The sequence below is a fragment of the Salvelinus alpinus genome, chromosome 15 (genome assembly GCF_045679555.1).
Source record: "Salvelinus alpinus chromosome 15, SLU_Salpinus.1, whole genome shotgun sequence".
NCBI lineage: Eukaryota > Metazoa > Chordata > Actinopteri > Salmoniformes > Salmonidae > Salvelinus > Salvelinus alpinus.
The window spans coordinates 15,843,168-15,870,417 of NC_092100.1; the positions used below are offsets into that span (position 1 = coordinate 15,843,168).

The following is a 27,250-nucleotide window of genomic DNA, read 5'->3' on the forward strand; positions in this document are numbered from 1 at the left end:
GGATGGAAAGAACACCCATATTCCAGAAAACTGCTCCCTTTTCCTGTGAAAATAAACTGCTCCATATTACCACCACCCCCATCTTAAGGTTACCGCTGGCTTGTGCGTAACAAAATAGCCTTCTCATATACACGTGGTACCTGTAAAAAGCTGTCTTTGTGCTAAGGGTCCCCGTGGCTAGGAACATACCACAGAATATTATCTATGCAAAAAAAGCAGCGGGGAATGCTGTTGCTGTGGGGTGGCTTTTGAAGGGCAAGCTGGAAGTCAGCAGTAACAGCGTTGTAGAACACAGACGACTAACACGCCGAGCTAGGAACACTTAGCGTTTGATCGCTATCCGAAACCCACATATCCTGGAGGAGCCACTCAACATCAGGGAGACGAGGTAGCACTTACCACTGCATGTCTGCACTCGTTCAAACTGCCACCATCTAGAAACATCTGCTTTTGCTCAAGCTAGCTAGCCCCGGTCCACAGACTGCAGGGCTCCAACTGGGGACATTGTGTGTGTTTAAAGTCGTTATTTTCCTGGGAAGGGTCTCAAGGGAGGGATGAGACCATCCTATGAGTGGTACAGCATTAGAGGGGCTAAACATTTGTGGGACATGTAGTGACGTAATCAGTGATGAGACAGAAGTCCCCAAAGAGAGAAGAGGGCTTGGAGGAGCCAGAGAGCTAGAAGACAAACATACCACAGAGAGTATTCCAGGCACAATGCCAAAGACAACCAATAATTAGACCCTACCGTTTCCACAGCAACAGGAATGTTCTCACCACACCGGATGCAAACAGTTTAAGTTCCACAACACTGTTTAAATAGCCAACCACCATACAAACAAAGGAACCCGTTAGGTGACTTGAAACCACAACCTTTGCAACAGAATATTCCCATTGCCAGATCCAAACTGGTTGTAGGCGTGCCTTCTTATGCTAGCTTCTTTGAACTCTTTCATTGCTGATGCAGCAACACTGGGCATGGCTGTGTGACCCCAATGATCCAGTTGACAGGGCTAAATGTAGCCTTAGCAACAACTGGGCTACAATTTGTAAATCCTGCACAGCACACTGCTACATCTATAAATCATCCTAATCTGAAGACCTAGTCAAACACCTTGTTGAATAGAGCTGGGAATTGCCAGGGACGTCACGATACGGTATTATCACAAAACGTAGGTGCCAATACGATATGTATTGGGATTCGATACTGATGATTTTATTGTGATTTGATGTCCCAAACATATTGCTCTCTATATGTCTGCTGCAGAGATAAGAGAGCATGAGAAAATGAGTTGATTAGTCATAGAAATAAATGCTGAAAAGTAGATCCATATCACAGTATCTTGGACGATATAACTATCGATTTTTCGCCACACCACTAATGTCGAAAAGGAAAAAGGAGAAAAGAGGTGCCTACCTTTGTACCAACTGTAGTATCATGGACACTGCTGTGAAGAAAAGAGAAGACAGGAATGTTAGAAGCAGTATAGAAGAAAAATTGAAACACCAAAAATCTAGGGTTAAGGAACTAAGAGGTTCACTATTGTGTAGTAAAGATTCAAGAATCCCCAAAATGGTAGAGAAAAAGCAACAGCTAGCCAACTAGATTAGTTTATCAGTTGCAGAAAAGTTGGAAAAGCCAGTCAGTCAACATTTGTACAATGAGGTTGCTCAATATTTGTTTTATTGTCCCAGGCTGCAGGCTGCCAAGCCAACAATAAATATTGTTCTGTTAAATAAGAGCTGGATGTCACATCAGATAGAAAAAGCTGAGCTCAGACCAAACACTTCCTTACTCAGATGCAAAAATCACCTACACTCACAACTTAGGCCTGTACCTAAGTCAATGACTAGTCAAAAAGGGACAATGCAGAACATTAGATTCAGTGAAGTTTTACACCTCATCAGTGTGTGGTCCTAAAACACTTAAATGATTTACCTCTGGTTTGTTCAACCATTGCTATGGGCAAAATTTAAAACTTATTTTTATTTATTTTTTTAAATCGGGAAAGAATAGGGTTTTGGAATAAAATGCAGAAAATAAGGTCTGTGGTTAACACAGGCTTATGAGCTCTTATACATTTTGTTCTATGAGATAAATAGCAAGCAGTTAAATATGAACATTATGAATGAAGCTTTTATGAGAGTTGTGTTTTTATACTACATTAATGCTTCAAAACTCACAAAAAGTTACATTAGCCGATGAAGATTATCTCATAGAACAAAATGTATAATATTTCTTAATCCTGTGTGTTTACCACACACACCTTATTTGATTGTTTATCCAAAAACCGCATAACATTTTTCCATAGGCTTTCCCTGTTATAGGAAACCTATATAATTTCACGAGTAAAATTTTGCTTAACAAGTCACATAATAAGTTGCATGGATTCAATCTGTGCAATAAAAGCGTTTAACATGATTTTTAAATGAATACCTCATCTCTGTACCCCACTCATTCAATTATCTGTAAAGCCCCTCAGTCGAGCAGTCAATTTCCAAACACAGATTCAACCACAAAGTTATTTACACTTTGGATGGTATCAATACACCCTGTCACTACAAAGTTACCGGCGTCCTTCCCAACTCAGTTGCCGGAGAGGAAGGAAACCACTCAGGGATTTCAACAGGAGGACAATGGTGACTTTAAAACAGTTACAGAGTGTAATAGAAAACTGGAGGATGGATCAACAACGTTGTAGTTACTCCACAATACTAACCTAACTGACAGAGTGAAAAGAAGGAAGCCTATACAGAATACAACTATTCTAAAACATGCATCCTGTTTGCAATAAAGCACTAAAGGAAAACTGCAAAAAATGTGGCAAAGCAATTAACTTTTTGTCCTGAAAGTGTTATGTTTGGAGCAAATCCAATACGACACATTACTGCGTACCACTCTCCATATTTTCAAGCATAGTGGTGACTACATCATGTTATGGGTATGCTTGTAATCGTTAAGGACTGGGGAGTTTTTCCAGGATAATTTTTTTTTAACTGAATGGAGCTAAGCACAGCCAAACTCCTAGAGGAAAACCTGGTTCAGTCTGCTTTCCACCAGGCACTGGGAGTTGAATGCACCTTTCAGCAGGACAATAACCAATCACACAAGATGACAAATCTATACTGGTATATGAGATATCTGAATTTAATTCTAAAAACATGTTGTTTTCCCTTTGTCATTATGGGGTATTGTGTGTAAACGGGGGAGAAAAAAATCAATTTAATCCAGGCTGTAACAAGCTGTGGAATAAGTCAAGGGGTATGAATACTTAGTGTCTTCACAATCTAAAAAAAACTATGTACGGTTTCTCCAAATAAGCTTTGTTGTACAATTAAAAGGTCAAATGCACTGCATTTCAAATACTCAGGAATAATCTAATGAATGCAGGGCTTGCGAAATTATACCTAAATATAAGCCTTCCACAACCATAAGACCCACTAATAATGTAATTATTTTATCAAAATCATTTAACCTGCTTTTTTGCAATAATCCCTGATCTGGCTTTCAGGTACAGTTTACATACACTTTGGTTGGAGTCATTAAAACTCATTTTTCAACCACTCCACAAATGTCTTGTTAACAAATTATAGTTCTGGCAAGTCGCTTAGGACATCTACTTTGTGCATGACAAGTCATTTTTCCAACAATTGTTTACAGACAGATTATTTCACTGTATCACAATTCCAGTGGGTCAGAAGTTTACATACACTAAGTTGACTGTGCCTTTAAACAGCTTGGAAAATTCCAGAAAATGATGTCATGGCTTTAGAAGCTTCTGATAGGCTAATTGACATAATTTGAGTCAATTGGAGGTTTACCTGTGGATGTATTTCAAGGCCTACTTTCAAACTCAGTGCGTCTTTGCTTGACATCATTGGAAAATCAAAAGAAATCAGCCAACACCTCAGAAAAAATTGTAGACCTCCACGAGTCTGGTTCATCCTTGGGAGCAATTTCCAAATGCCTGAAGGTACCACGTTCATCTGTACAAACAATAGTACACAAGTATAAACACCATGGGACCACGCAGCGGTCATACCGCTCAGGAAGGAGACGCGTTCTGTCTCCTAGAGATGAACGTACTTTGGTGCAAAAAGTGCAAATCAATCCCAGAACAGCAGCAAAGGACCGTGTGAAGATGCTGGAGGAAACAGGTACAAAAGTATCTATATCCACAGTAAAACGAGTCCTATATCGACATAACCTGAAAGGCCGCTCAGCAAGGAAGAAACCACTGCTCCAAAACCGCCATAAAAAAGCCAGACTACGGTTTGCAACTGCACATGGGGACAAAGATCATACTTTTTGGAGAAATGTCCTCTGGTCTGATGAAACAAATAGAACTGTTGGGCTATAATGAACATCGTTATGTTTGGAGGAAAAAGGGGAATGCTTGCAAACCGAAGAGCACCATACCAACCGTGAAGTATGGGTGTGGCAGCATCATGTTGGGGGGGGGGTGCTTTTCTGCAGGAGGGACTGGTGCACTTCACAAAATAGATGGCATCATGAGGGAGGAAAATTATGTGGATATATTGAAGCAACATGTCAGGAAGTTAAAGCTTGGTTGCAAATGGGTCTTCCAAATGGACAATGACCCCAAGCATACTTCCAAAGTTGTGGCAAAATGGCTTAAGGACAACAAAGTCAAGGTATTGGATTGGCCATCACAAAGCCCTGACCTCAATCCCATAGAACATTTGTGGGCAGAACTGAAAAAGCGTATGAAGCATATGCAAGGAGGCCTACAAACTTGACCCGATTACACCAACTTTGTCAGGAGGAATGGGCCAAAATTCACCCAACTTATTGTGGGAAGCTTGTGAAAGGCTACCCGAAACGTTTGACCCAAGTTAAACAATTTAAAGGCAATGCTACCAAATACTAACTTAGTGCATGTAAACTTCGGACCCACTGGGAATGTGATGAAAGAAATAAAAGCTGAAATAAATCATTCTCTCTACTATTATTCTGACATTTCACATTCTTAAAATAAAGTGGTGATCCTAACTGACCTAAGACAGTGAATTTTTACTAGGATTAAATGTCAGGAATTGTGAAAAACTGAGTTTAAATGTATTTGGCTAAAGTGTATGTAAACTTCCGACTTCAACTGTATGGCTATGAAAATTCCCTTTTAGTATGTTATGTTTTTTATTTACCAGAACCATACATAATGCACATTCACTAATAATGACTAACTTCTTGTAGCAGGCATTCTAGAAAAAAATGTAACAGGTCTCAAACACTCTCAAGCACAAGCCCACATGCTAGTGAGTAGCCAGCTAATCTTTATATTTCAAGTTTAGCCTACTTGGATCCACTTGCTAACTAACAAGACAGAACAGTTGAATTGTTTGGAACACACCCTTCTGTCCATCTCCAACTGTTTAAACAGCATGCTAGCCTGTCCACTTTGTTCTGATATAATTGTGCTTCATGCTTATTACACATTTACAAAACACAGACTAGACAGCTAGTATAACAGTCTTCAGCTAAAATGGTGCTAGCAGTATGTGAAAAACCGAGTAGCGTCTGTGCTGAGCGCAATTTGAGGAGTTGAGACATAAAGAGGGTATCGTTAGGAAGGTTGACGTCTCCTCTAGTACAGTAAAATTGTGTCTCAATGTGTTTCGTTGTCTATATGACTGATTCTGTTGGACCAAACTCAAACACTAATAGCGAGTTGAAACCGCTTGTCAGAGAGGAAGTGATCTCTCATCTTTGTTGTTGTGAGTGGCATGGGGGATTGGTGTGTGTAAACAAAGAGGAAGATGCGAAGCGAAAGGCAAAGCAAACTGTGCGTTTCTATCGGTTTATTTGGACCCAAGCTTGTCACCTGCCTTCCCGCCTTTGAGACAACAACTCCCATTGTTAGGGCAGAGACATGAGCGTCTCATCACTGTTTTCAGATCTCTGGTGTAAAATGGGTAGGTGCACACAGCACAGAAGGAGACGAGACCAAGCGGACATAAAACGCTCATGAAAACTTGACTCTTGCAATACAAGCCCTACTTGGGAGGTTGTCGAATGGTTCCCCACTTCCAACTGTATTCACATGTTTAATGTACATAATATGTACAAGAAAGCATGTTTAAAAAAGCATGTAAAAAATGAATGTAGACCTATCATTCTATGAAAATCAAGAAAACTGTTGATTGATACGCTACTGCTTATAACTATTTAAGATGTGCCAAATAAATTGGATCCAGCTCAGGGCTCCAGCTATGCACTTGGTTTACCAACTTGTTAGCTAAGTGGCTAGCTTGCAAGAGCAAGTATCTTGGTTACAGCAGAGACAATCCCCTCCTTGACCAAGATCCGTGCTGCCCAAATTTGTTTTGTGCGTACATTTTATATGATCGTTTTTTCAGTTTGTAAAAAATATTGCCCCTTGTGTGCACTGCTGGTAATACCATACACAATACCATATGTTACAGGGACGGTATGAAACAATCTGGATACCACCCAACCCTAGACTATTTAAACGCATTCCCTTGATAACCCTCATGTTAAAGGCCAATAGAGAAAACAGTGCAACCATTCCCTTTCCCACAGCTCTGCCCATGAAATATGAGTCGTAATTTGGGGCAGTGGCCCTGCCGACACTCAGTTGAAGATTAACCTCTCATGAGCTACAAGCAGGAAACACAGCCTAGGAGATTTCCTCCCATCTCCAACCCTTCCTAAATCAACATTTAACAGATTAACTTTGTGATCACTAAAATCCTTTTACCAGTGGCTGAAAACAGCATTGACAAGACACTGTTATTTAGGACAATTGTGTGCCAAATATGTCCCTCAAACTCCCCTGACCCAAATATCTGCAGCCATGAAAAATAAGTTGTGGTTTCAATGCCCACAGGCAACTTTTGCACAAAAATAAATACTTAATGCTTTACACATATTGAAACCTACTGGAAAACAATACTATTTTCCATGTCAAATTGATATGCTTTCAGAGTAGGCTTGACACTAAGTAGACTAATAAAGGATAAACTGACGGGAAGGGGGAGGATGAGCGAGACAATGCAACAGCTCAAATTACAGGTCAAATCACTCAATGCTCACACCAAGTCATTGCATGCGGAGAAACCTGCTCAACACTCACCACCCTTATGGGGGTTATTTGGCATCAACAATGAGCATCTCACAATGCTACAAGAATGAGATGTAAAAATGTATTCCAACATACGCACAAAAAACTAAAGGTTTATTATCAGATATTCACAACTAATTAACTGGTACCATACATTAATAAAATACACTTAAATAATGACTTACTCTAGTTCAGTGACGTAAGTGGATCCCATGGGATACAAATCAGTCTCTGAACAGCTGGAAGGAAGAAATGTGGCGTTAATAACAAACCTGTTAGCTAGCTAAGTCACATTATCTTGTCTTTTCACTTGCCATAAACTTCAAGTTGCTGCAAATCTAGCATAACGATGTGTCTAGCAATATTAATTTTTTTAAATGTTCAAGTTAAGAATATTGCTCATCTCTGCAGTAGAAACGGACCTTCAGAACAACAAGATGCATAGCCACGTTGTTGGCAAGACTTTTAGCTAAAGCTAGCAAATATATAGTTAAGTATAGTTAAATTGTCAGTCAGTTAACAGTCTGCTATGCTCGCTAGACAATAAGGTAGAATATGATGGCGAACGTTCTAGCTAGTTAAGTAACATCGCACTGCCACAGGTGGTTTCAAATTGTTCAGTACAGTGGCTAGTTAGAACATGCGCAAAAGGCAACACAGATTAGCAAAACTACAGTACTTAGTCCACGTAGTATGCACCAGTTGCTTGAATGTCTTGCTTTTAAAAGAACGGTACAGAACAATTGAATTCAGACAAAAATAAATAAAAAATGTAAAAATAAAAAAAAAACACACATAGCCTACTGGTGCCAACTAAAACACCAAAGCAACGATCTAACGTTAGTGGGTCTATAACGGTTACACAAAAAAGCAGTTTTACCATGTTTCCATCGCAACCAAAATATAACACAGCTCATTTTCGTTACAGGATATAGCAATTTACAGATAATTACTTAGCTAAATACGTGCATATTCGTTTGTTGCTCTTTTCTCGTGAACATAACTTCTACCTTGAACTTACCCGTCCATTGCACAACACAGAACTAGATAGTTACACAGTTTGATTAGACCATCAAGTCTGTTTTGCTTGGCCGACTTTTCTTATACCCTTACAAAATGGCGGAGAACAGAGAAACTAAACGTGATTAGCCTAGCTAGCTAGTAAAGTTGTGGGCGTTTGAGACGAGAAGTGGACGCTGCGCTAATAGGATAAGACGAGAGTTGCCAGAGAGGGGCGGTCTCAAACAAAGTTTAAGTTTGATTGTAAATGGTCAGTTACAAATCAATTCTGCATGATGATGAAATTAGCTTATGCATTTTCATAATTTTTATGCAGAATTAATTTGTGATGCAACTGCGTATATGTCTTCAGAGACCGTTCTGCAAAGTACCCTGCGCGTGTTCTCCAGGGGCGCTGCACCGTGGTTGACCCTGTGCTTCCAACACCTTTGGGTGTGGTGGACGACTGTAAGGGAAATGGACAATCGAGTATTCTTCATATGCCTAAAGAACAAATAAATTACACAGATGCTATCAATTATGTCCATGTCAGTAAATTCTTTGGCAATCTATCCAAATTACTTGGCATGCTTTGAGTTCCAAAAAAACGAATATCCTACAGCTGGGCCTATAAGCACAAAGTCGTTCTTGTTTCATAAAATGTAGGCCTAAATCTGTGAGCATGTCCTTGGCAAATGTATGAGATACTGGGAAGACAAAAACAGTCTGGAATTGATTGTATAAAACCTTCTCTTCCACGCAGCTGCCTGATCGGACACTTATCTAGGCGGATTGGATTTCAACCTTGTTTGGCATCAAAGGCTATGAGACTCCTTTGATGTGGTAAAACCTCTGTAGTGGACAGGGAGATCAGCCCCCGTACCACCTGGACCTAAGATGCCTCACTGCAATGGCAACATCCTATAAAAAAAAATCCAAATTCCTCTACCCTTCATTTAAAATGTAACAATTAAACAATAAGACAACATAAGGAGAGATGGGTTGAATGCAATTTATGTAAAATGGCATAACTAGGCTACACTGACAACGACAACTGTGCAGATGAAAGATAATAATCTATTAGAATACAATGTATATTTTTTTAGCAACATGTACAGAAGATTTGCGTCCATGTCAACATATACTGAACAAAAATATAGACGCATCATGGAACAGTTTCAAAGATCATGTACAAATCTGTCAATTGAAATAAATAAATTTGGCCATAATCTATGGATTTCACATGACTGGGAATACAGATATACATCTGTTGGTCACAGATACCTTTTTAAAAAGTGGGGTCATGGGTCAGAAAACCAATCAGTATCTGGTGTGACCAACTTTTGCCTCATGCGGCACGACACATTTCCTTCGCATAGAGTTGATCAGGCTGTTGATTTTGACCTGTGGAATGTTGTCCCACTCCTCTTCAATGGCTATGTGAAGTTTCTGGATATTGGCAGGAACTGGAAAATGCTGTCGTATACGTCGATGCAGAGCATCCCAAACATGCACAATGTGTGACATGTCTGATGAGTATGCAGGCTCTAGAAGAACTGGGACATTTTCAGCTTCCAGGAATTGTGTACAGAGCCTCGCAACATGGGGCCGTGCATTATCATGCTGAAACATGAGGGGATGGTGGCGGATGAATGGCACGACAATGGGCCTCAGGATCTCGTCATGGTATATCTGTACATTCAAATTGCCATCGATAAAATGGCAATTGTGTTCCTTATCAAGGTTATGCCTGCCCATACCATAATCCCACCGCCACCGCCACCTCTGTTCACAACGTTGACTTCCCGTGGCCATACACGTGGTCTGCGGTTGTGAAGCTGGTTGGATAAATTCTCAAAAACGACAGTGGAGGCGGCTTGTGGTAGAGAAACAAACATTCAATTGTCTGGCAACAACTCAAATCAATCTTTATTTGTCACATGCGCCGAATACAACAAGTGTAGACCTTACAGTGAAATGCTTACTTACAAGCCCTTAACCAACAGTGGAGTTTAAGAAGAGTTAAGAAAATATTTACCAAATAAACTAAGGTAAAAAATTATTAAAAGTAACACAAGAAAATACAGTAAATAACAATAACAACAGCTCTGGTAGACGTTCCTGCGATCAGCATTCCAATTGCACGCTCCCTCAAACTTGATACATCTATGGCATTGTGTTGTGTGACAAAACTGCACATTTTACTGTGGCCTTTTATTGTCCCCAGCAAAAGGTGCACCTGTGTAATGATCATGCTGTTTAATCAGCTTCTTGACATGCCACACCTGTCAGGTGAATGGATTATCTTGGCAAAAGATACATGCTCACTAACAGGGATGTAAACAAATTAGTGCACAACATTTGAAAGAAATAAGCTTTTTATGTGTATGGAACATTTCTGGCATCTTTTATTTCAGCTCGTGAAACATGGGATCAAAACTTTACATGTTGCGTTTATATTTTTGTTCAGTGTACATACTGTACATACACTGAATAAATACTGGAAGGAAATAAACTTCATGTGAATGGGTTTAATTGCAGTGAAAGCTCCTCGACTCACCTGCCAACAGTATCTCACAAGCATCTCTGTATATCAGGTAACACACCATAAATAATTACCTCACATGCTCCCTTTCAGAAAATTACCTTTCTGTTTGGGTGCAGGTGACACACCTGGCCATTGATGAATAATTGATGTGTCCACCATAGACCAGACCAGACTGAAGCCCATTGTTTCTCTAGGCTCATAGCCTACACCATTCATCATCACACAGCCAAAATACATTGAGCTACAGTACAGGTCTGTCTAGGGCTACATGTTCTGAAAGGGAATATGTGAACAATTCTATTCTGATAGTTCCAAAGATGTACCCCTACCTAACAGTGTGAAATTAATACATGAGTAATAATGCAAGACATACTAATATAAAGTTGCTTCTTATTTATACAAATCCAGCTATCAGATCGGTTCAGCTATCAGAGCCATAGATATACCTCAGGGATTCTTGAAAGACTGGTCACGCAGAACTTTTTTTCCACAAATATTTTTCTTAATATTAACGACATTTAAAATAGCCTATATATTTTGCTATACCTAAGTATCAGCTATCCCACCATGTAAACAAACAACCTGTTTTATTAAATGCAACTAACTGGATGTGCTAACTCTGTCAGACGCCATCAGACGTATTTCATACTTCCCGAGTGGAAAACTCGGGATCATCTTTCTACGAGTTAGCAAGTTGGAAATGTCCAAGTTTCCTACTTCCAACTAGCACGTAAACGTGGCAATAGAGCCGACATGGTAATGAATAATATTGAAATTATTGAAACTTCTCAAACAAATCTTTCCCTTCATAAAATTCCACTAAATGTATACGGAACAAAAATATAAACGCAACATGTAAAGTGTTGGTTCCATATTTCATGAGCTGAAATAAAAGATCCCAGACATTTTCCATATACACAAAAAGCTTATTTCTCAAAAATGTTGTGCACAAATTTGTTTACATCCCTGTTAGTCAACACTTCTCCTTTGCCAAGATAATCCACCTGATAGGTGTGGCATATCAAGAAGCTGATTAAACAGCATGATCATTACACAGGTGTAACTTGTGCTGGGGACAATAAAAGACCACTCTAAAATGTGCAGCTTTGTTACACAACACAATGCCACAGATGTCTCAAGTTTTGAGGGAGCGTGCAATTGGCATGCTGACTGAAGGAATATCCACTAGAGCTGTTGGCAGATAATTTAATGTTAATTTCTCTACCATAAGCCGCCTCGAACATTGTTTTAGAGAATTTGGCAGTACGTCCAACCGGCCTCACAATCGCAGACAACGTGTAACCATGCCAGCCCAGGACCGCCACATCCAGCTTAGTCACCTGCGGGATCGCCTGACACCAGCCACCCGGACAGCTGATGAGACTGAGGAGTATTTCTGTCTGTAGTGAAGCCCTTTCGTGTGGAAAAAACTAATTCCAATTGGCTGGGCCTGGCTCCCCAGTGGCTGTGCCCATTGTGCGCCACCCTATGGGACTTCCAATCACAGCCAGTTGTGATACAGCCCGGGATCGAACCAGGGTCTGTCGTGACACCTCTAGCACTGAGATGTAGTGCCTTAGACTGTTGCAACACGCGGGAGTCTACACTCCATCCAAATCATGGCCAATATCCATTCAAATTTTTAGGACAATCCTAATAGTGTGCTGGTTATTATCGTCAGTGTCACACACGATTATGTTGGTCAAGTGCGTTCGATTGACTTGGAAACGAGTTCGCCGTTTCCAGTTTCATGTGCTGCCGTGTGCTGTTAAGTCTGCGCTTGAGCGCCACCGTGTGGTTAACTGACGTAGGGTTTCCACCACTTCCAAATATGTCAGACGAAGCCCCGCCCCATTCATTTTCAAAAGGGGCACGCGGAGCAATACGCAGGTTGAGAGGTTGAAAAATCTCTGCACTACTTTATGCAAATGTCACGCGGCCACCGCTTCCGTTAACCAATCAGGTGAGGAGCAGATGTTTGCTTGAAAATCTTCCGTTCATTAAACATAGTTCTACCTGTGATTAGTTCCGGGCAAGCACAACTAAAACAAATCGAGGAAAGCCAGTCATCGATGTGACTGGTATTACAATTCTATATGATGTGGCTTTGTAAGAATACAGAGAGACACAATCATACAGTCAATGGCATGGAGGAGGATTGCAGAGATTGTTGGTGTTGATGGTGGGTGAAGAGAGATTATACAACATTTGCTTGTGCTGCTAACTAGCTAGGAACATAAATCAACCTAAACCTAAAAACTGATCAAAGCCACAATTTGTGAATGTGTTGACGAATTTAAATTGTGAAATTTGCACACCAAAGGTTAGGAATCACCAGTAACACGCAATACCATTGTAAATTGTACACTAAGTATGCATTTACCCTGTAGTATGCTACCAATTGGATTATGGTATTTTAACATTGTGATTCTCATATAGTATAGTTTATGTCTCTTTCATTATACCCGTGTCACGAGATTGATGATTATAGCTCACTTTCTGTAAAATACATAGGCCTACTTGTAAAATGCACATTAATGGATACGTTGTAAAGGAAATTGTGGCTTTGACATACAAACATTGTTGTGCAAATCCATCTTCACCCACCATCAACATGTCTGCAATCCTCCTCCATGCCACTGAACTTCTGATTTTGTCTCTGTATTCTAAAAGATTTCTCAGCAAATAAACGAGGCAGAATTACAACACTCTCCATGCCCCATTATTTTCCTTTTAGACATTTTTAATTAGCCTACAAATTGTCAGTGACTTATTTTCATGTACAGTAATGTATATAGAATGCAAGGGTTGGATTTACTCTAAACAATTTAATGTCAGAAAAATAATGTACGAAATCTGGTTTATGGTTACCCTCATATACATTATCTACTGGTATCATTTTAAATTGAGAACATATAGCTAGCTCAACAATGTGCAAATTATGTGTGAGTTTAGCTATTCTCTGCTGACAAGGGGCACATTGATTGTATATGCCCATTAGACTAGTAATGCCATCATACTCTAGGCCTATGTCTGCGGTGGTGATGCATTCCATTATGATAAGCTGCAAAATGGGTTCACCTCAGCCGTTATCTTGAGACAAGAGTGAATCAAATAAAACAGATTGGAGAGCTCACAACTGGACAAAAAGGTCATGTTCATTTGAGAAAGCAACACAGAAAACACAGACAAATTAGAGACAGATCCCCTTCATAATTTTTTATTGCAGAATTGTGATGTGTGATTAATGAACATTAACACTAGTTCATCTTGAATAATGTTTTTACATTACCAATTAAAACAAGTTTAAACACTTCAATTAATCAACATTGAATGAATCAACAAAATGTACAAATAATCTAACTTGTTTGTAAATGTTATACATCTTAGTATGTAGGCTATTATTACTAAAGCATAATTTTGGACAAAAAAGATCATACCAAAGGTGGCTAACCTTGCTCCACTCCCTGATCTAAAGGGTGAGCAGACTTCTATTCCAGCCCAGCAATAATACACGTTATTATCAACTCATTAGGTTTGATACATAGAATCAAGTGTGTTAGTGCTGGGCTGGAACAGAAGCCTGCACACCCAGCATACCTCCGGGAGAAGGATTGGCCTGCTACAGTTGTAATAAGTTTGTAGCCTACATTGTGTGTAACTTTTAACTGTATTGTCGTGTACAACATGTGATAACATAAGTACACATACAACCCATGGCATACAAGGACGTGCCAGGAGTCTCTTGGGACATCTTCATCTGCAGACAGGCTTTCGCAGCTCTCCATGTCTCAGGAAAGACAACATTACAAAGCAACAGGCTTAATTTTATTTCAATTACACAGCCCTGATTATTATCTATCTGTCTGTCTTCATAGTTCTCATCTCTAAGGACTAGAACTGGATCATCTTTTCATGATGTCATCCCACAACCCGCCCTATTTAACTAGTAAACGTACTCCTTTTTATGACAGCTGGAGCAGAAAATGATTTCACTCTCTTCCATTGCTGATAACTACAAATGCATTTAGAGCCTGAGTTTTTAATTTAAAATGATAAATATGCCTAAATCAAGATACCATGCTAATATGAAGAAAGCTTGCTGATTATATTTCACTTAGCCAAGTATGTAAAGTTGGCTAGCTAGCTATTTAGCTAGCAGCTCATTAGCCTACACACAGTGGGCTGCTATAGCTAGCTGGCTAATAATACATCGTTTTTTAACATTTTCAAAATGTACTTACTTACTTGAATAGGTTCATGCCCACGCCAACGAAGCGGCCAATCCTTTGTAGCGAAGCGTTGTCGAGCGGAGCCATCTCTTTTGGTCGAGACGTTACACACGCTTTGAAAACGTTCCATACTTTTCGCGGTGTATTTGAACGTTCTAAAATTCCAATGACATTCAAAATACTGTTGTCACAACATTAGATGATTGCTTGTTGATGTTTCAAAGCAAATACACCAACTTAGTGTCGCAGAGCCTTTCAAAATTAGGTGATAAGATATTTGACAATAATCGACGTTATTGATTTTGCACTCTACAGCAAAGGCATAGGAGCAATGGAAGAGGTAAGGAATTTTGCTTTACACTGATTTAGTTTTGCAAATAGGCTACATTTCTCTTCTAATATCTACACTAAGCTGTCCTCGGATGAGTAGTTGATAACTTACATTGTGTCTGTGTTTTCAGATTTGATAGCCTCATTTTAGTAGGCTAAAATGTATATATTTTTTCCCCATTTATCTAAAAAAACAATACTTCCTGGGAGGATTATTTAGTGTAACATTTGAGGTGCAGGTACTCCGCTCTGATGAGCTCCTGCCCAAGTCAAGCACTGGTTAATACAAATAGTTTATTTAACTGTCACTGGTTGCCAGACACTCAAAGCTTACATTTTTTATTTTTTGTTACTTTGAAAGCCCACCTGCCATGTCCAAGCAGGTGTTATGCTGGAGGATCTTAGGAAATTAGTCACTTGGGCTCACTCTCATGGCTCCCACTGTCCCCACAAGCTTTGGCACAAGGGAAAACTTAACCCAGCGGTTGGGCATCAGTGCAAAGTTAATTGGAGATGTGAGGTTGGACATGCCTTTGACTGGGCCTTGACACTTGCCACAGAGGTGAAAGTTGAGGAGGAAAAGACAGAGGGGGAGGTGGATGTAGGTCATAGGAGCAAGAGGAGGAGAATACAACACCTGTCCTCGGATGAGGAAGAGGAGATGGTATATACCCCATTCAATGGAAATATTACTGATGAAAATGGGGTTGAATCCGACGTGAGCCACTGTAGCCTTGTGGCCCATGTGTCAAGAGAGGGAGGAGATGCCACAGTGAGAATGCTGGAAGAGGCCTTGACTTTAAAGTCCAAGCAGCAGAGAACTGTGAAACAACCATTCTTTCCTAGGATGATTGTTAAGGACCACCCCAAAGGCAATATCCACATGGAAGTAAGGGTGGATCTAGAGCAAAAGAACAAGGAGTCAAACCAAGAGGGAAGGGGCATTGAGGAGAGGACAGTTCTAAAGGAGGAAAGCCCAGGCCCAAATGAAAACCTCATTACAGCTCTTGACATCACCCCTCTCCGAAGCTGCCTTTCAGACATTGAGCGCGCCCCAGAAGATGAGGAGTGGGCAACTCCTAAGGGTGGACAGTGTTCCCTCTCCCCTCCTAAACCTAAGCCCCTATTCCAGGGCCAGGGTGAAACCCACAGGCAGGGCTCCTGTAGTGCTGCCGTCTTCCCACCTACACCTGAGAGATCAGGTGCGGCCTCAGGGCACTGTCCCCCTAATAAAGGCAAGGTGAAGACAGCACCCAAGAAACCAGCAGAGAAAAGTGAGTACATCTGCTGCAGTAATGATTAGTACATTATTATGGGGCAGATTTACTAATAGCACCTGCTTTGTACAGAGGTTATGGTAAAAATATTTTCATGTGGGTAAGACTTTACATTACAGCACAGAATATAGTGGTTATAACACAAAATCAAATTTTATTTGTCACATGTGCCCGAATACAATAACCTTACAGTGAAATTCTTACTTACAAGCACGTAACCAACAATTCTTTAATCCAGTCCTCGAGGGCCTGATTGGTGTCACACTTTTTCTCCATCCCTAGCAAACACAGCTGATTAATCAAATTGCATTCTAAACTGAAGATCATGATTAGGGGATTATTGGAGTCAGGTGTGTTAGCTGGGGCAAAACTGTAACACTAATCAGGCCCTCGAGGACTGGAATTGCCCACCCCTGCTTTAAGTAGTTAATAAGTGAAAAACATAAGTAAAAACATTGAAAATATAAGCAACAAATAAACAGTAGCAGTAAAATAACAAGCAAGGCTATATACAAGGGGTATCGGTACAGAGTCAATGTGCGGGGGCACCAGTTAGTTGAGGTAATTGAGGTAATATGTACGTGACTATGCATAGATTATCAACAGAGAGTAGCAGCAGCGTAAACGAGGGGTCTGGGTAGCCCTTTGATTAGCTGTTCAGGAGTCTTATGGTTTGGGGGTAGAAGCTGTTAAGAAGCCTTTTGGACCTCGACTTGGCACTCCGGTACCGCTTGCCATGTGGTAGCAGAGAGAACAGTCTATGACTAGGGTGGCTGGAGTCGTTGACAATTTTTAGGGCCTTCTGACACCGCCTGGCATAGAGGTCCTGGATGGCAGGAAGCTTGGCCCCAGTGATGTACTGGGCCGTACACACTACCCTCTGTAGTGCCTTGCGGTCAGAGGCCGAGCAGTTGCCATACCAGGCAGTGATGCAACCAGTCAGGATGCTCTCGATGGTGCAGCTGTAGAACCTTTTGAGGATCTGAGGACCCATGCCAAATCTTTTCAGTCTCCAGAGGAGGAATCGGTTTTGTCGTGCCCTATTCATGACTGTCTTAGTGTGTTTGGGCCATGATAGTTTGTTGGTGATGTGTTCACCAAAGAACTTGAAGCTCTCAACCTGTTCCACTACAGCCCCGTCGATGAGAATGGGGGCGTGCTCGGTCCTCCTTTTCCTGTAGTCCACAATCATCTCCTTTGTCTTGATCACGTTGAGGGAGAGGTTGTTGTCCTGGCACCACACGGCCAGGTCTCAGACCTCCTCCCTATAGGCTGTCTCATTGTTGTCGGTGATCAGGCCTACCACCGTTGTGTCATCGGCAAACTTGATGATGGTGTTGGATACGTGCCTGGCCATGCAGTCATGAGTGAAAAGGGAGTACATGAGGGACCTGAGCACGCACCCCAGAGGGGCCCCCATGTTGAGGATCAGCGTGGCGGATGTTGTTCCCTACACTTACCACCTGGGGGGCAGCCCGTCACGAAGTACAGGATCCAGTTGCAAAGGGAGGTGTTTAGTCTAAGGGTCCTTAGCTTAGTGATGAGCTTTGAGGGCAATATGGTGTTGAACGCTGAGCTGTAGTCAGTGAATAGCATTCTCAAATAGGTGTTCCTTTTGTCCAGGTGGGAAAGGGCAGTGTTGAGTGTGAGAGAGATTGCATCATCTGTGGATCTGTTGGGGCAGTATGCAAATTGGAGTGGGTCTAGGGTTTCTGGGATAATGGTGTTGATGTGAGCCATGACCAGCTTTTCAAAGCATTTCATGGCTACACACGTGAGTGCTATGGGTCGGTTGTCATTTAGGCAGGTTACCTTAGTGTTCTTGGGCACAGGGACTATGGTGGTCTGCTTGAAACATGTTGGTATTACAGACTCAGACAGGGACAAGTTGATAATGTCAGTGAAGATACTTGCCTGTTGGTCAGCACATGCTCGGAGTACACGTCCTGGTAATCCGTCTAGCCCTGCGGCCTTGTGAATATTGACCTGTTTAAATGTCTTACTCACATCGGCTACGGAGAGCATGATCACACAGTCGTCCGGAACAACTGGTGCTCTCTTACATGTTTCAGTGTTATTTGCCTCGAAGCGAGCATAGAAGTAATTTAGCTCGTCTGGTAGGTTAGTGTCACTGGGCAGCTCATGGCTGTGCTTCCCTTTGTAGTCTGTAATAGTTTGCAAGCCCTGCCACATCCGACGAGTGTTGGAGCCGGTGTAGTACGATTTAATCTTAGTCCTTTATTGACGCTTTGCCTGCTTGATGATTTGTCGGAGGGCATAGCAGGATTTCTTATAGGCTTCCAGGTTAGAGTCCCACTCCTTGAAAGCGGCAGTTCTACCCTTTAGCTCAGTGCGGATGTTGGCTGTAATCCATGGCTTCTGGTTGGGGTATGTACCCACAGTCACTATGGGGACGATGTCATCGATTCGCTTATTGATGAAGCCAGTGACTGATGTGTACTCCTCAATGCCATCGGAAGAATCCCGGAACATATTCCAGTCTGTGCTAGCAAAACAGTCCTGTAGCTTAGCATCTGTTTCATCTGACCACTTTGTTATTGACCGAGTCACTGATACATCCTGCTTTAGTTTTTGCTTGTAAGCAGGAATCAGGAGGATAGAATTATGGTCAGATTTGTCAAATGGAGGGTGAGGGAGAGCTTTATACGCATCTGTGTGTGGAGTACAGGTGGTCTAGAGTTTTTTCCCTCTGGTTGCACATTTAAAATGCTGATAGAAATGAGGTAAAACACATGTAAGTTTCCCTGCATTAAAGTCCCCGACCACTAGGAGCACCGCCTCTGGATGAGCGTTTTCCTGTTTGCTTATGGCCGTATACAGTGCGGTCTTAGTGTCAGCATTGGTCCGCTGTGGTACAGTTGAAGTTGGAAGTTTACATACACCTTAGCCGATACATTTAAACTCAGTTTTTCACAATTCCTGACATTTAATCAGAGTAAAAATTCCCTGTTTTAGGTCAGTTAGGATCACCACTTTCGTTTTAAGAATATGTAATGTCAGAATAATAGAAGAGTGATTTATTTGAGCTTTTATTTCTTTCATCACATTCCCAGTGGGTCAGAAGTTTACATACACTCAATTAATATTTGGTAGCATTGCCTTTAAATTGTTTAACTTGGGTCAAATGTTTCAGGTAGCCTTCCACAAGCTTCCCACAATAAGTTGGGTGAATTTTGGCCCATTCCTTCTGACAGAGCTGGTGTAACTGAGTCAGGTTTGTAGGCATCCTTGCTCGCACATGCTTTTTCAGTTCTGCCCACACATTTTCTATAGGATTGAGGCCAGGGCTTTGTGATGGCCACTCCAATACCTTGACTTTGTTGTCCTTAAGCCATTTTGCCACAACTTTGGAAGTATGCTAGAGGTCATTGTCCATTTGGAAGACCCATTTGCGACCCATTGGCTCAAATTATGTCAATTAGCCTATCAGAAGCTTCTAAAGCCATGACATCATTTTCTGGAATTTTCTAAGCTGTTTAAAAGCACAGTCAACGTAGTGTATGTAAACTTCTGACCTACGGAATTGTGATACAGTGAAATAATCTGTCTGTAAACAATTGTTGGAAAAAGTACTTGTCATGCACAAAGTAGATGTCCTAACCGACTTGCCAAAACTATAGTTTGTTAACAAGAACGAGTTTTAATGACGCCAACCTAAGTGCATGTAAACTTCCGACTTCAACTGTATATAGACAGCTATGAAAAATATAGATGTAAACTCTCTTGGTAAAAAGTGTGGTCTACATCTTATGAGATACTCTACCTCAGGTGAGTAAAACCTAGAGAGTTCCTTAGATTTCGTGCACCAGCTGTTAACCAATATGCATACGCCGCCGCCTCTTGTCTTACCAATATGCCGCTGTTCTATCCTGCCGAAAAAGCTTAAAACCCACCAGCTGTATGTTGTCGTCATTCAGCCACGACTCGGTGAAACATAAGATATTACATTTTTTAATGTCCCGTTGGTAGGATATACGTGCTCGTAGTTTGTCTATTTTATTATCGATTGATTGTAAGTTGGCTAATAGGACCGATGGTAAAGGTAGATTACCCTCTCTGCGACGTATTCTTACAAGGCACCCGGACTGTCGTCCATGATACCTCCGTCTTTTCCTCCTGCATGGATGGACAGGGATGAGGGCCTTGTCGGGTGTCTGGAGTAAATCCTTCCCGTCCGACTCGTTGAAGAAGAATTCCTCCAGTACGGGGGGAGCTCTTTTTGATCATAAGACACAGTGGCAGAAACATTATGTACAAAATAAGTTACAAATAACGCGAAAAAACATTACACAATAGCACAATTGGTTGCGGGATGGTAAAACGGCGGCCATATCCTTCGGCGCCATTATTGATGGTAATAGTATGATTGTCTAAGTTGTAGTTACTCACATTTAAATTACTGTAATGTTTATTCAATGTAAATGGTGTCTGGGGCAAGGTTAGTAGTGTGACTGTTATTTTTCTATGTTTCTTCCAGGGGGGCCAAAGAGAGCAGAGGCCAGCCTGGGCAATCTCATGACCTTTATCATGTGGCTAAACTCTCAAAACCATTCGGCGGCCCGCTGTCCAGGCAGCCTGCCTATCGCCGAGCTGGACAGGTTATTGGTCGCCTTCTTCCAGTATGTGTGGGAGGAGTCCCGCCTGCAGGCCTTGAGCAGCAGCACTCTTACGACATACGCCCGTATGCTGGACCGTGATCTGCAGAACCAGGGCTGCAGCTTCAGTATCCGGAAGTCAGCCGAGTTCACAAACACCATTAGGGAACTGGATAACTGCTCCCAGAACTTGAAGCAGAGAGAGTGGGACAGAGACATCCTGGTGATCCAGAGCTTGAGGAGAGAAGAGGAGGCTGCACTGAGGCAGGCAGGAGTCCTGTCTAGGGCCACACCGGATGGGCTGCTCAACCTGGTCCTGCTCAACAACCTCAAGGCCTTTGGGAAGTTCCACCTCCAGGGAGTCTGGCCCGGGCGAGTTTCCGACTTCCACACGGCCACGGAGACCCACCCAGGGACGTGTGACGGGGAAAAACTGGAATACCTGGAGTGGAACAATACTAATTTCCCAGAACAGAGCCCCGTACGGATGCACGGCCTGGCTGACGATCCAGAACGCTGCCCCCTGTGGGACTACAAGCTCTATGTATCCAAGCGTGTTGGAAGCCACCTGATCGCCTCTGATGCAATGTACTGTTGCCCACTGAGCCAGTGTAGGCCCTGGGATAATCACTGGTTCAGCCGCCATGCCATGCCCAAACCTCGCCTGGAAAAGATTATTAAGTCTCTGAGCCACCATATACTCTCCGTTCGTAATGGGAGGGCAGCAGCCGTATATTAGTCAGCAGGTACTAATAGAAGAACATTGATTGTATTTTAACTGTATACTGTATGTGCATATCCTAGCATATCCATGTGTGATATCCTAGCATGACGTTGTGTTGTTTAATTACACCATTGAATGTTGTATGCTATGTTATGGTTGAAATACTCATAAATGGTATTACAAAAAAAATCTTATATTCATGATAATGATTCCTCATATTTCTAAGTTATTCCAGTCTCCAGCCGCTCTCATAATGCAAATAACCTTCATTCAGTTAACTCGTGTCATATTTCCTGTACCCTAAATTACATACTGTAGCTTGCATGAGAGAGTTACAGAAATGAGGAGCGAGAGAGGACCTCAATCACAGAATTCAATAGAACACAACTCTATGCTTACGATCACAACTCTTACTTGTCCCGAAGATCACCCACGCAATGCTACACTACTACCAGCTAGTACTTTTTATTAGGCTAGATTGCAGTAGACTTTAGTCTTGAATCTTTAGTCCTGAACATACACATGAAATGAAACGGATGTATTATTTACTGTATGACTTTCAGGACAGGAGCATATACAATACCACAACCTTGTACAATGTTGTAAAATGCTTTAAGATTGGCAATTTGAAAATATTTTGTGAGAAACATTGTGAACTGAAATTCAAACATTGGACAAGGGAAACCTTTTTCTCGTAAATCAAAACGTTTAGACAACGTTGTCACAACGTTGGTTCTAATGTAACCAATATGCAACCTTATAGAATATAACAAAAACACTCTGTGTCAGCTGGGTACACCTCTAGGAAAGCATAATAGTTGGGTCAATGAGAGAGAGAGAAACAGGATATGGAAAGGAATGTAACATTACTATTTGACTTAAAAAATGTAACCTTTATTTAACTATGCAAAGAAGAGAACAAATTCTTATTTACAATGACGGCCTACACTGGCCAAATCCGGACGACGCTGGGCCAATTGTGCGCCGCCCTATGGGACTCCCAATCACGGCCGGTTGTGATACAGCCTAAATTCAAACCAGGGTGAATGTAGTGACTCTAGCAATGAGATGCAGTGCCTTAGACCGCTGCGCCACTCGGGAGCAAAGACTGATTGTAAATAAAAAAGAAGCCTCAGGTTAATCTATTCCTACACGGAGTTCCTTTCTTATCACTAAAAATAGGGATATCAGACAAGGATTTCTGAATATGAAACTGTGGAAACCACTCTGGGGAGCATTAGTGTGCTGATTTTTTTGTCTTGTAATTGTTCACTCAACCAAGTACCTGTGAAATCTATACTCCGTGTGTATAGGTCTAGTACTATATATCTGAAGCAGGGCCTGCGTACCTCCTTGCCCGACCAAATCAAATATTGAAATATTGATCATTCATTTGACCGAGACACGCGCCGACAGAAAGACCCATCAATCTCAGCTAAAGCATCCGAGCGAGCAAAACAATGCCCCTCTGTCTCAGTATGTGTAGACCATGTATCTGATTCTGTCTGGACCAAAAGAGTATGTCATGTCATACTATTTCTGGCGAGACAGTATCAGATACATGGGCTACATATAGAGGTGTTGCTCTTTCGCTCGCTCAAATACTTTCTCAGGTGATATAGCTTCAGCAGAGGGGAAGAGGCGAAGCGAGATGGATCACTCTCACCAAAATCTGTCAAGAATAAGCCCAATGCATTTCTATGGACATAATATACAGACCTAAACTTGGTGCATGCCTTCCGGCATTTGGGACAAAGACTCCCATTGTTAGGGCAGAGACGTGATCATCTCGTCATTATATACAGATCTCTGGTTTCAGCCTCTTGTGAATTGGAAAGAAAAGTTGGCGAGTGCACATTGTAGTTTGCTGGATTGCACGAAAGGAAATTGATGTTTGGCCCAAATGATATAATTACTCCTGTCTAAATAAAATCATTAAAAATACTTCACCAGGGAGCATGACCTAGCCACAGTGTTCATGAGCTTCTTTAAAAAAAAATGTTGTGGATTGTTTTAAATCACAAGTGTGTCGGCCTATGCCTAACCAGGTAGCACAAACGTCTGGACTGAATTCGGCATGCCAGATCTAAAACTGCTGGCCCAGCTGCCGGATCCAGCCCCAGTCTGAAATGAATGACGGTACAGACTAGGCCCGAGTCATTCGGGCCAGATACGGCAGCCTGAACTGAATCAAAGTTGCCATTTTAGGGACAGAAACGGCCCAGCAATAGCCCAAATCCACTCGATTCTACCCCTCCCCCAACACTAAATGTTTTAAAATGTAAGTAGTAATATTATATTAAATGTTGGAAGGAATATTGCAGTGATCAACCGAACTATAAACAACAAACATTAAAAAAAGACTTGACATTTTCTAATTTAAATAGATGAAATTGATTTACTCTGGGTGTCGTCCCTCAACAGGCACTATGTATGTACAGTAGCATGGATGCATCCAAATAAATGTCACTAGAAAACAGCTTAAACAAATGCTGCTACTTAAAATAACATCAATCTGCAGAGTTGACGTGACTGTGTTAGCAATATTTGGCTAGCTAGCAAGCAAGGGATAAGAACATTGCCAGCCTGCATAGCAATCAAACAAATATAATGAACAACAGCTTCTCTAGCAACCTAACCAATATAGCTAACAATCAACAACCAGGTTTAGTGGAAGGATTAAATAGTATGAATAGCAGAGCCCCTCCTGTTTTGTGCCCCATATTTTTAGCAAAACATTTTTTGTATGTTATTTTGGCATTAATACGTGTCACATTTCATTAGCAAATAAATAAGTAATAAATAATAATTGAGTTACTAAAGCCGCATACAAACATGGTCTCTTTTTTTCCTTTCTTAAGTAAGGCAGCTCCAAAATGCAGGTGTTTCAGTCTAGCTCAGTACTTTCTGTGGTGATGTGGCAACCAGCAGAAAATACAGAGCGTAGGGGTTGTTAATGTTCGCTAGTTGCGTCGTGATTGGCTCAGTGTTCTGTCTCTCATGGGGACACTACGTCACTGCCAAATCTAAGGGTAGAGTTCGAAAATTCAAGCCCCTTGGGTGCTTTAAGTTACATTGGGTGCTTTAAGTTACATTAGAAGTCCCCAAATTAGAAGGCTCCACGCAAGATCTCCCCCCGTGGGGTCAAAATGATCACAAGAACGGTGAGCAAAAATCCCAGAACCCCATGGGGGGACCTAGTGAATGACCTGCAGAGAGCTGGGACCAAAGTAACAAAGCCTACCATCAGTAACACACTACGCCGCCAGGGACTCAAATCCTGCAGTGCCAGACGTGTCCCCCTGCTTAAGCCAGTACATGTCCAGGCCCGTCTGAAGTTTGCTAGAGAGCATTTGGATGATCCAGAAGAAGATTGGGAGAATGTCATATGGTCAGATGAAACCAAAATAGAACTTTTTGGTAAAAACTCAACTCGTCGTGTTTGGAGGACAAAGAATGCTGAGTTGCATCCAAAGAACACCATACCTACTGTGAAGCATGGAGGTGGAAACATCATGCTTTGGGGCTGTTTTTCTGCAAAGGGACCAGGACGACTGATCCGTGTAAAGGAAAGAATGAATGGGGCCATGTATCGTGAGATTTTGAGTGAAAACCTCCTTCCATCAGCAAGGGCATTGAAGATGAAACGTGGCTGGGTCTTTCAGCATGACAATGATCCCAAACACACCGCCCGGGCAACGAAGGAGTGGCTTCGTAAGAAGCATTTCAAGGCCCTGGAGTGGCCTAGCCAGTCTCCAGAGCTCAACGCCATAGAAAATCTTTGGAGGGAGTTGAAAGTCCGTGTTGCCCAGCAACAGCCACCAAAACATTACTGCTCTAGAGGAGATCTGCGCCAAAATACCAGCAACAGTGTGTGAAAACCTTGTGAAGACTTACAGAAAACGTTTGACCTCTGTCATTGCCAACAAAGGGTATATAACAAAGTATTGAGATAAACTTTTGTTATTGACCAAACACTTATTTTCCACCATAATTTGCAAATAAATTCATTAAAAATCCTACAATGTGATTTTCTGGATTTTTTTCCCTCATTTTGTCTGTCATAGTTGAAGTGTACCTATGATGAAAATTACAGGCCTCTCTCATCTTTTTAAGTGGGAGAACTTGCTTAATTGGTGGCTGACTAAATACTTTTTTGCCCCACTGTATATATATATATTTTTGGGGGCTTGCCTGTTTTGCATGTTATTTTGGCATTAATATGTGTCATATCAACTTGCATTTAGTACCTTGGGTCGAGTGTTAGCACCAACTCATGAAACCCCCGTTTCTCGACCGTGTAAATTGGGGCCATGTAAGTCGTAACGGCAGCTTGTTATCTCCTTCCATCTTCGTGATTCTTTGCCATATGGTGTGCCGCGGACAAAAGCCTCTTGCAGCGTCTTAGTTGGTGGTTTGTTTTGAACACTCGACTGTACGTTTTTGGGTCTCATTCGTAGACTCTCTCCGTACTGTTTCACATGATTCTTGCGTAGGTGGTAAAAGAGGTTAGTGGTGTTTGAGCGTGTTGACGGGACCGGCCCGTGGCCGGTTTTCTGGTCCGTGTCAGACTTTTAATACCCAAACCACGTCCATGCGACCGAAGTAGCCCCTCTTTTAGGTATGAGCTCCGTGTCTCCGTGCTCTGTGTCACGTTCACTCTCCATGTTTGTTTGTGTTGCAAATTTCCCGTGTGGAAGAACGCAAAGCGTCGTCCAATTGACGAAAAATATTGCAGTAAAGAGTGTGATTTGCGACACAACTAAATAAATGATAGAACATAATATGAAACGATAGACGTTTTTCTATCGTCAAATGATATATATATCGTCATATCGCCCAGCCCTATTATCGATCATAGTCTGCTGCTGGAAAAACTTGTGTTATAGCTTCACACCACTTGCTATAATGTGAATAAAGAGTTACTTGTCTAACAGAACACAGAGGGTGTTCTTTAATGGAAGCCTCTCAAATATAATCCAGTTAGAATCAGGAATTCCCCAGGGTAGCTGTTTAGGCCCCTTACTTTTTTCAATGTTTACTAATGACATGCCACTGACTTTGAGTAAAGCCAGAGTGTCTATGTATGCGGATGACTCAACACTATACATGCTGCAGTTAGTTTCAGAGTGGGTGGCAAGGAATAAGTTAGCCCTAAATATTTCTAAAACTAAAAGCATTGTATTTGGAACAAAAACACTCACTAAACCTCAACTAAATCTTCTAATAAATGTGGAAATTGAGCAAGTTGAGATGACTAAACTGCTTGGAGTAACCCTAGATTGTAAATTGTCATGGTCAAAACATATTGATGCAGTCGTGGCTAAGATGGGGAGAAGTCTGTCTATAATAAAGCGATGCTCTGTCTTCTTAACAACACTATCAACAAGGCAGGTCCTACAGGCCCCAGTTTTGTCATAC

At 41.6% G+C, this 27,250-nt stretch overlaps 3 protein-coding genes across 7 annotated transcripts in view; 2 read left to right on the forward strand and 1 right to left on the reverse strand.

Annotated features, from left to right (window-relative positions):
- The window catches only part of LOC139540452 (polypyrimidine tract-binding protein 1-like), a 28,368-nt gene extending 20,097 nt beyond the window's left edge, over window positions 1-8,271 (reverse strand). For 2 of the 5 annotated variants that reach the window (XM_071344290.1, XM_071344287.1), the window contains exons 1-3: window positions 8,125-8,271; window positions 7,289-7,342; window positions 1,418-1,448 (exon numbers count right to left, since the gene is read on the reverse strand). In XM_071344290.1, coding sequence (XP_071200391.1) covers window positions 1,418-1,448; window positions 7,289-7,342; window positions 8,125-8,132 — 93 coding nt within the window. In that variant the 5' untranslated portion in view covers window positions 8,133-8,271. Of the gene's footprint in view, window positions 1-1,417; window positions 1,449-7,288; window positions 7,343-7,525; window positions 8,076-8,124 lie in introns of those variants that run through there. The other 3 variants (XM_071344288.1, XM_071344291.1, XM_071344292.1) reach the window with 3 other exon arrangements.
- Window positions 1-27,250, forward strand: part of LOC139540454 (ELAV-like protein 1) — a 229,130-nt gene that overhangs the window by 186,868 nt on the left and 15,012 nt on the right. The window lies entirely within an intron of this gene.
- On the forward strand, window positions 14,833-22,201 carry LOC139539541 (uncharacterized). Its single transcript, XM_071342592.1, has 3 exons — window positions 14,833-15,222; window positions 15,574-16,486; window positions 20,988-22,201. The coding sequence occupies exons 1-3, from the start codon at window positions 15,214-15,216 to the stop codon at window positions 21,842-21,844; spliced, it is 1,779 nt and encodes a 592-aa protein (XP_071198693.1). The 5' UTR covers window positions 14,833-15,213; the 3' UTR covers window positions 21,845-22,201.